Source organism: Acipenser ruthenus, chromosome 49, assembly GCF_902713425.1.
Source record: "Acipenser ruthenus chromosome 49, fAciRut3.2 maternal haplotype, whole genome shotgun sequence".
In the NCBI taxonomy this organism is placed as follows: Eukaryota; Metazoa; Chordata; class Actinopteri; order Acipenseriformes; family Acipenseridae; genus Acipenser; species Acipenser ruthenus.
In genome coordinates, this window is record NC_081237.1 from 8,078,839 (window position 1) to 8,088,409 (window position 9,571).

Consider the following 9,571-nt stretch of genomic DNA (forward strand, 5'->3'; position numbering starts at 1 on the left):
GTTGACAGCTGGCACAGTGGCTCCAGCATTGCTAAGGTCATATATTAACCACCTGTAGATATGCTGCGAGAGCCCCCTTCCCTCATTCCAAAATACTTATTATTATTATTATTATTTATTTCTTAGCAGACGCCCTTATCCAGGGCGACTTACAATTGTTACAAGGTATCACATTATACATTATTTCACATTATACAGATATCACATTATTTTTACATACAATTACCCATTTATACAGTTGGGTTTTTACTGGAGCAATCTAGGTAAAGTACCTTGCTCAAGGGTACAACAGCAGTGTCCCCCACCTGGGATTGAACCCACGACCCTCCGGTCAAGAGTCCAGAGCCCTAACCACTACTCCACACTGCTGCCCTAACGGGGTACTTTAAACTCGTGGGTGTCGCCCTTATTTTGTCTCAGCCATTGTTGTGCTTGTTTGCTATAATAAACTTTGCATACAAAAATAGGTCTAGTTGTTCTAAAGGATGAAACACATGCATACTGACATACAACAGGCATACCGAAAACCAGTTTCTTGCAGTGCATGCTAAGATATTAAATACATTACACACAGTAAGACAGACGTGGGGTCCCCAGGACCAGGGATAGGAGGCCCTGCCCTAGGGTGACAAAATGGCTCAATTTTTGTTAGGGACAGTTACATGTTTTCCACTTGTGTCGCAAAGCATTCTGGTGTCTTTTACCTGCAAGCCCTGTATCTCTGCAGACCATAGCATCTGCAATAAAACTGCTCAAAACTGTGGGTTGTTTGTGAGATAAGGTTGCTGCAATCTCTCCTGCAATCTGGCCTAATTACAATCTTTCTCAAGGTCACATGGCTCACCGTGTCTGAGTTTCTTGTGTTTAAAACAGAGGAAAACATCAGAAGTGATGCATGTTGCTCAGCAAGAAAATGAAGGTCTTAACTGCAGCTGTGTGGGTTCTTGGGTTGTTTGTGTCTTCTGTTCAAGGTAAGGATGAGCATTGGCATATCTTCCTTTCCACAGAATTGCACATTAGTCGCAATATAAAAGGTTCTGTATGGTAGTATTCAAAAAACCTTTATGACATTAAATTATACAGCAATATCTGCATGAAATTACAGTGATAAATGCGCTTTATTTGCTCTTATCTGCCCCCTATTTTACTGCATTTAATCCTGTACTTCAGAGTACTGCAATCTGCCAAGTGTTTAATCTGTAGTAGTTTGTAGTTAATCATATCCTGATGTAACTATCACTGTTATCTGCTGTATTATTGAATTGTATTTTGTCACACTTGTACTTGCTTGAACCAAAGTCATTGTATTTATCTTGCTCTTAGTGTACTGTAACACTTGAAATGCATTTGCTTACGATTGTAAGTCGCCCTGGATAAGGGCGTCTGCTAAGAAATAAAATAATAATAATAATTAAAAATACGTAAAAAAAAAAAAAAAAAAAAAGTATTTTCAAATTTTAAAAAGGTGCTGACAAAATAAAGCAATGCTTTAAGAGACTTGGGACAGAGGGTAGGAGAAACTTCTTTGCACAGAGAGTGTTGAGGGGATGGAATGGCTGGACTTGCCTTGCTGCTGAATCATTGGCACCTTTTTAAGTGTGGAGATCAAGCGGCTACTGGAACTGGACGAGCACCGATGGGCTGAATGCTCTCCTCTGTTTGATACATTTTCCCTTTTAACTGACAGGGAAGGAGGATTGTGACCCTCACATTGAAACTCTGCAGAAGACGCTGCTGGTGAGGCAAGGGGACGGGTTCAATCTGAGCTGCAGCTCCCCTTTCTGCACTCACTCCCCGTTCCTTCTGTACTGGTGCAAGGAGGAGCAATCCCTGGCCCAGAGCGATCGGCACAGCCTTCACTCCAGCAACGGCACCCACACAGCAACCCTGAGAGTGCGCTCAGCCACGGAGCAACACAGCGGGCATTACCTGTGCCAAGCGAGGAAACAGCAAGCCCAGACCTCATCTGCCATGGGCAACATCGTCCATGTACTGGTAACAGGTAGGGCAGCCCAGGGGTATTCCATTGGTTAAGCAGGGCAGGACTGGTGAGACATCCCGTTTAGGAGGCTGTGTGGTCCAGTGGTTAAAGAAAAGGGCTTGTAACCAGGAGGTCCCCGGTTCAAATCCCACCTCCGCCACAGACTCATTGTGTGACCCTGAGCAAGTCACTTCACCTCCTTGTGCTCCGTCTATTGGGTGAGACGTAATTGTAAGTGATTGCAGTTGATGCATAGTTCACACACCCTAGTCTCTGTAAGTCGCCTTGGATAAAGGCGTCTGCTAAATAAACTAATAATAATAATAATAATAATAATAGTCTTCCCAGAGAGCCTTCTCAAAGTGTCCCATAGTAAAAGCAGAGTGTAATAAAGAATCTTGAATCCATGGCAGAGCATAGACAAGCATTGTAAAGCACAAAGAGGTGTAGTAAAGCATAGACAAGCATTGTAAAGCACAGAGAGGTATAGTAAAGCATAGGGAAGCATTGTAAAGCACAGAGAGGTCTGGTAAAGCATAGGGAAGCATTGTAAAGCACAGAGAGGTGTGGTAAAGCATAGGGAAGCATTGTAAAGCACAGAGAGGTCTGTTAAAGCATAGGGAAGCATTGTAAAGCACAGAGAGGTGTGGTAAAGCATAGGGAAGCATTGTAAAGCACAGAGAGGTCTGGTAAAGCATAGGGAAGCATTGTAAAGCACAGAGAGGTGTGGTAAAGCATAGGGAAGCATTGTAAAGCACAGAGAGGTCTGGTAAAGCATAGGGAAGCATTGTAAGATGTGGTACACTATGGTAAACTGTAATCAGTACTGTGTGGGCTATACTTCGAGTTACACAGAACCACAAGCATACCTGTTGTATAAACACTGTGTTGTACTGTTTGCCTAATATCGATGAACTCCTGATCAAGTCAGCTCCGTATGTTGTCGCCTTTTTTTTTCTCAGTCCATTTGAAGTGGTATATAAAGGGTTTGGGCTGTTACAACAGAAATGTAATGTTACTTTTTAAAACCGTTGAGACAGTTTGTGTACTTGATTGTACTGATCTCTGTAGCAGAAAGCACAAGGAATCCAAAAAGAGAGCCGGATTTGTACATTATGTTTATAACAGCATCTTCAGTGTCTCAGTTTGAGTGGTAAGATAAGCCACAGGTAATTAACCCACTTTACTGGATCTTCCTGCCAGACTTTAAGGTCAACATCTCTGATTATGACGTGGAGGTGAGCGAGGGCGACTCGGTATCAGTCAACTGCTCGGCCACCTTTCATGCTGATGTTAAACAGGAGGTGAGCTTGTACTGGAGCAGGGAGCGGTGCAACGAATCAGGCTCTGCTATCGGGAACCAGACCCTGGGAGAGGGGCAGAGCCGGTCCTCCCTGGAACTCTCCCCCATCACAGTGGAGGATGCTGGGGACTATTACTGCTGTGCCTCCCTGGCGACGGAGAGCCCCAGTGAGGAGAGCAGGAGGGTCCGGGTACAGGTGACGGGTACGTTTACAAAACCATCCTTTTCACCCTTTAGTAACTGAAGCGGGAGGGGATCTAGCCTAAGCGTGTGCTTCAATATTGGCCATATATATATATATATATATATTGGTCTTACTTCTGAAAGTGGAAACGTTTGTCAAAGAATATATCATGTAATAAAAATGAATAAATGTGCAGATTATGTTTCATTCAAGCGTTTGAAAGGGTTTGGTAGTTTTGCAGCAGCTGTCTCATTGGAGAGGTAACTGAACAGAGGTTATGTTTGGGATTGAATGCTGAATAAAGAGGTTCATGTTAAAGGCGGCTTCATATTGACGTCAATAAGATTAAGTTTCCCATAGTAAAAACATAGCAAAGTGTAACAAAGCACAGTGAAAGCATGGTAAAGCACATGGAAGCATGGTAAAGCACAGGGAAGCATGGTAAAGCACAGTGAAGCATGGTAAAGCACAGGGAAGCATGGTAAAGCACAGGGAAGCATGGTAAAGCACAGGGAAGCATGGTAAAGCACAGTGAAAGCATGGTAAAGCACAGGGAAGCATGGTAAAGCACAGTGAAAGCATGGTAAAGCACAGGGAAGCATGGTAAAGCACAGGGAAGCATGGTAAAGCACAGGGATGCATGGTAAAGCACAGGGAAGCATGGTAAAGCACAGGGAAGCATGGTAAAGCACAGGGAAGCATGGTACAATCCAGCAATGCATGGTAAAGAATAGCAATAAAAATTACAAACCTGGATAAACAGTATAACCATGGGAAAAGCATGGGGGAGAACTGCAGGAATACTGTGGTAAACTTTATAAGGGCAGGGTTATTATTGAATGGCCTTAAAGAGTAAGTAGTGGGGTTCGGAATAATCTAGCGTTACCCATTCCCACCTGCTGCTACAACTGTTTAAATAAATACCTGTCATTTTTCATTTCATTGTTAACATCCTGACAACTTTTTACACTTATAACTTTAAAGTCTGTTTCAAAGCTCTTTTCAAAGTGTCTGCTCTAGTGCACCGATAGTGTCAGGATTATTGCCCACATTGTCAAACAGGTAACACAGCAATAACAATCCATGGTGTGGTACGCTCTACCTGCACTGATTTAGAGAACAGATCTCAAACTCCAGTGCACTAGAGCAGACATTTTGAAAAGAGCTTTGAAACAGACTTTACATTTATAGATGTAATAAAATGACAGGTTATTTAAAGTGCTGTAGCAATGAGTGGGGACGCACAACGTTATATATTTTTTCGGAACCCCGCTGTTTACTCTTTAATTGTGAAGTAGCTTCAGTACTCTGATTCACGGATAACCCGGGCTGTGCTTTCTCCCGCAGGAATGAGATCTGGAGGCGAGATTATCCTGCTGTCCCTTGTCCTTGCTAAAGCTGCTGTCTTCATTATAATCGTCAACTTGAGCGTCTGCATGTCCTGCACAAAGGCATGCTAGGAGCTGGATTCTTATAATAAAAGAAATGCATTCTAATAAAGAATTATTCCAAATTAAAAAATAAATGCAAAAGTAATGTTTTTCATCTTTATTAAAAACAGATATATTTACAGTATATTGCAAGAGTCGGTTATTTACAGCAATAAATCCTCCTGACTGTAACCCTAATTCCCTTTTTCACCATATCGAATAAAAGTAAATAATACAGGGCTAGGAAAGGGAACTTTGCATGTTTCTCAAAGAGGTCAGTCCTGCTTGAGTCAGCTACATTTATAACAACTGCTTCTTAATCAAGTAAGCTGGTGGCCACAATAGAGAAACCACAACCACGCAGGTCAGAACAATGGGTCATCTTAAAGATTTAGCGCCATGCATTTTAATAAATAGTTCTTACACACTGTAGTAATATTTAAGAGACTTATTAACTTATAAGCCCATGTTGATAGAATATAATTAACAAAACTGAAAAAGTTCCTGAGCCTGGAAATGTCATTGATAAGGGACGTGTTCAAATGAAATTTGAGTCCGCATGCTGTATTTCGGTAGCATTTTGTAAAACGTCTTTGAGGAATGAGAAATCATTTTTATTTTAGATAATTGCCGGTTTGACTCCTTTTGTTTAACTGTGGAGAAACAACACTGGTTGCTTTACTGTTGATTATTCATAATGAGAGATTGGTGGGGGTGGGGGGAGGGCAAAAACAAGTGGGGGCAGAAAAAAACAGGTGTGTTAAAAACACGTCTCTGACCACATTCACTTCCTGTTTGACTATAACTGTTTACTGTTTTGCCCAAACACTTCCTGTTTGACCGTTACCACTTCCTGTTTGACCCTAACCACTACCTTACTAGTTTTAGGCACCAGGTTTCCTACATTTATACAGTACGAATCCACTGAGGTGGAATAACTGTTTCCCACTTTTCCATTGTATCTTACAAAGACCACACCTCTGATCAATAGTCCTTTTGCTCACTTGGCCACAGCTTGGCCCCTCTGCTGTCATGGTACACCTTGAGGTCTAAGTGCTGGTATGTTTGGTCCCGAGTGGTACTTCCAGTCCCGGGGCTCAAGGAGGTCCCTTTTCCCCGGGCATTGACAGCCGAGACCGGGCAGAGCGACTGCTGGAAACCCTGCCAATAAGAGAGTGGGAAATGCAAACCAGTGGACAGGAAGCTCAAGTGATCAGCGGTGTGATGGAGAAACGGAGAGGAGGGTCTGTCCGTGGAGGGCTGCGGTCCTGTGTAGAGCTCAGAGTGTGAGGCACGCTCCCCCTGTGCTAGGCTGGGATGGTCCCACACCCTCGATTCTGGGGGAGTCTCGTCTGTGGTTTTCGCGTCAGCCTCCTCCCTCTCTGCTGTGGCTCCGCCCTCCCGCTCTGCTGCGGCTGCGTTCTCTCTCGGGGCGACACCACGCTGGCCTTTGCGGAACTTGGCTCTCCTGTTCTTGAACCAGACCTGGAACAGAAGCGGGATATTCAATGGGGCTGAAAATACAAACAACACGATTCTCAATCCATCGCTCAGCAGTAACTCAGCACGAGTAGGATGCAAACCCGGCACACTCGCTGGCAATGTTTTTACTAGGTGAGCCGACGGGGGCCCCAAACTGCGGGCCGATATGTATATACATCATGGTCTTTACTCTTTACAGCGTAATGCAATCAGCATTGTGTTTGTGAAAGGACAGTAAGAGAGAGGCAGGCAGCCGGGCCGGCGTGGGATTGGGTTACCTGGATGCGAGCCTCTGGAAGGCTGATGCACAGAGCCAGCCTCTCTCTCATCACCACGTCGGGATACTGCGTCTTCTGAAAGGCCTTCTCCAGAGCCGCGAGCTGAGGGCCAGTGAACGCTGTCCTGCTGCGCCGCTGCTTCTGCTGGTCCCCGTAACGCGCCTCCAGAATCAACTCTGCAAAAACCCCACAGCGGCTGTCACGCTTTCAATTCACCCAGGCTTTCTTTTTGCATGTCCTCGGGATATTTTGTGGTGTTTGTGAGCATTCCGAGTGGCTCTGGGCTCCGTTTCTCCCAGATTAAGTTATTCTCATTTTCCTCTGCATGTACTAGGCTTACAGCTTGTCTGGAGAATCTAAGTGCCAGGCACTAAAAAGCCTTCGTCATTCCATTCAGATCATGTGATATATGCCCACCTTCTCCCTCTGTCTCTATAGATGTAGAGTAGGGCTGGTAGAGTTATGTTCACATGGTTTGAATGGAACCAGGCAGACAATTCAGTGCCTGCCAGTTAGGATTCCCTAGACAAGCTCAAAGCAAGGTAGACGCTGATAAATCTGATATGTTTTACAATTAGACACACATTTTTAAAGTGCCAGTCGTGTCAGATCTTACTGCTGTTTGCACAGTTTGTCAGGCTTTTACCATTCCAACACTGCTATGCTTTACAACAGCTTATATAACACAACTGTAATGGAGTTACAAACTTACTTGTTTTATTCTTAGAATGAGCATATTTTGGAGTGGGTATGCTTTACTTCTATAGCCAGTAGATGTGGACCACATTATTTTTTTTCCATGTTTACCATACTACTTTGTGATTTACTATGCTTTCCCATTTAATACTATTTTATATTTTTTTTACTAAGCTTTACCACATTTTTCTGTGCTATTCATGGTCTCCATGGAACAGAACTGGAGATTTACCTGCCAATCTCTCTGCCACGGAAAAGGTGTGAATGGATGAGGGCGGGCCTTCCGACGGGTTTATCTGGTACTGCTCTGCCATCTGCTGGTGCAAGTTGCACATTACAGCCAAGGAGTTCATATTCTGGAGTGGGTATCCTCCACGTCCCCCGTAGTAGTAAAGGGAATTCATGGTGCTGTTTTTCTGTTGTATCCTTAGCACAGGTTTCTTTTTAGAACAACAGTGACACCTGGTGGGGAAACATAAAAAATTGGTGAATTTGTCTTGGATCAGTTAAATGCAAAGTTTATAGTATATATAATTTAATTCTATTCAGTTATTTATTTATTTATTTATTTATTAGCAGACACCATTATCCAGGGAGACTTACAATTGTTACTAGCAGTACAGTACTTCAAATAAATACTGATGCAAGAGCTTTATTAATAGCATGTTCATAATTGTTATTTATTATTATATTTGATTGATTTCAGAATAATTGGAACTTCAGTATGCCACTCAAATAGCACTGTTACTGGAATAATGCATCAACAAACCATGAATTGAAGTATTACAAAAATAGGAAAATATAACAGCATTGCATTTTGTGTGAACTACAAGCATACGTTTCATTTTTAATTTCAATTATAAGTATTTCCATAAACTGTTGATGCAGTATAGTACGGATAGGACATTTACAAAGAATACTGTATTATATTATAAATTATAGTAAATTATACAATTCTAAAATTATAATTATTAAATTACATTACAAACTATAAGAAACGTACAATTATACATGTGGTGACCAAATGGGATTCTGTTAAGAATGCTTTTTTGACTGAAGTACACATGTACTATAATACATATACTACATTTCTTTAGCTTAAGAAATGTTCAACAGCAAAATAAAAAAAAGCATATTGAAAAGTTACAGTTTATTGCTATTTAAAGTTAAAACGCATTGAACGTTTATTAAAACAGTCTATCCACCAGGAATAAGAAAAGGTACCTTTTTCGCAGCGCTGCTATCCCGTGTGGAGTCCACTATTCCTCTCCTAGTTCGTTGTCCGTTCAGTTTTTGGAACTAGTCCCGAAGTAATGTCCTGATCCTGGATTAAAGTTCTCTCCTCACTCTTCTCACCCTCGGCTATTTAAGAAGCATTAACTTCAGCTTCCCTCCACCATTAGCCAATAGAAAGAGGGGCATTATCCTGGATTAGGAAGGATAAAGAAGAGGAGGGGGGGGGCTGGGGGGGCCCCCGAGTTTTTGAACCTATAGAACTCAAAGGGATTTGAGTTTAATGAGAGCCCCGCTGTATTCCACATTAAAACAATTAAGACAATGGGGGCTTCCTAATCTCACAGCCCAGGAAGATTAGAAAAAAAACAGACAAGCTTCTTCTTTTTTCTCTCTCTCTCTTTGGGTTTGTTTTGCTAACTGGGGGGCTTTAGTTTGGCCCCAAATTCTCCTCTAAAGAGATTCCCAAACAACTCCTATTGTCCCGTACTTAGCTGCCAGTGCCCCGTCTTGAGAGAGTTTTTTTTTTTTTTTTTTGTAAATATAAACGCAGGCAGTATTTCAGGACAAGTGGCGATGCTATGCTATTGTTCTGAATTAAGAGGCTATGGTAGCACCAGGGCAGATACAGTGGTACTGCCATTAGATATAACATGGCATCTCAATAGGTATAGCACATGAAAAAACACGGCCAATTAATGAAGACATTAAACAGTATAATAGATTATTTGCACAATTTACTGTGAGCAGTGGTGAAATGGTGCAATATGAAATGGGAGTGCTGTACTCTGAAAACACAGATTATATGAAGACAGGTTTAAACTGTCCACAGTATCTGTGGTATTTCCCAGTGTCTCATCCGTCTCTTGTGTGCAAGCCCTAAAGGTTTATTATAGTAAAGGCACAACACAGTCTAATGAAGCACAGTGACAGCATGGTAAAGTATAGCATTGCACAGCCCAGACAGGTATGCTAAAGCATATT

General features: G+C 42.3%; 2 protein-coding genes across 2 annotated transcripts; one reads left to right on the forward strand and one right to left on the reverse strand.

Annotated features, from left to right (window-relative positions):
* The first annotated feature begins 877 nt into the window (after positions 1–877).
* LOC117401225 (uncharacterized) lies at positions 878–5,040 on the forward strand. Its single transcript, XM_059015262.1, has 4 exons — positions 878–971; positions 1,688–2,002; positions 3,185–3,487; positions 4,816–5,040. Exons 1-4 carry the CDS (start codon positions 896–898, stop codon positions 4,926–4,928), a joined length of 807 nt encoding a protein of 268 aa, XP_058871245.1. The 5' UTR covers positions 878–895; the 3' UTR covers positions 4,929–5,040.
* LOC131721894 (diencephalon/mesencephalon homeobox protein 1-like) lies at positions 5,030–8,717 on the reverse strand. Its single transcript, XM_059015261.1, has 4 exons — positions 8,579–8,717; positions 7,587–7,816; positions 6,659–6,834; positions 5,030–6,383 (listed from the first exon to the last, which is right to left on the reverse strand). The coding sequence occupies exons 2-4, from the start codon at positions 7,756–7,758 to the stop codon at positions 5,883–5,885; spliced, it is 849 nt and encodes a 282-aa protein (XP_058871244.1). The 5' UTR covers positions 7,759–7,816; positions 8,579–8,717; the 3' UTR covers positions 5,030–5,882.
* Between the last annotated feature and the right edge of the window lie 854 nt (positions 8,718–9,571).

Coding starts and splice junctions, on each gene's coding strand:
- LOC131721894 (XM_059015261.1), bottom strand. CDS start 7,758: ATGAATTCCCTTTACTACTACGGGGGACGTGGAGGATACCCACTCCAG. Junction 6,835..7,586: donor CGTGGCAGAGAGATTGGCAG/GTAAATCTCCAG, acceptor GGGTTTTTGCAG/AGTTGATTCTGGAGGCGCGT. Junction 6,384..6,658: donor TTCCAGAGGCTCGCATCCAG/GTAACCCAATCC, acceptor CTTCTGTTCCAG/GTCTGGTTCAAGAACAGGAG.
- LOC117401225 (XM_059015262.1), top strand. CDS start 896: ATGTTGCTCAGCAAGAAAATGAAGGTCTTAACTGCAGCTGTGTGGGTT. Junction 2,003..3,184: donor CGTCCATGTACTGGTAACAG/GTAGGGCAGCCC, acceptor TCTTCCTGCCAG/ACTTTAAGGTCAACATCTCT. Junction 3,488..4,815: donor GGTCCGGGTACAGGTGACGG/GTACGTTTACAA, acceptor TTTCTCCCGCAG/GAATGAGATCTGGAGGCGAG.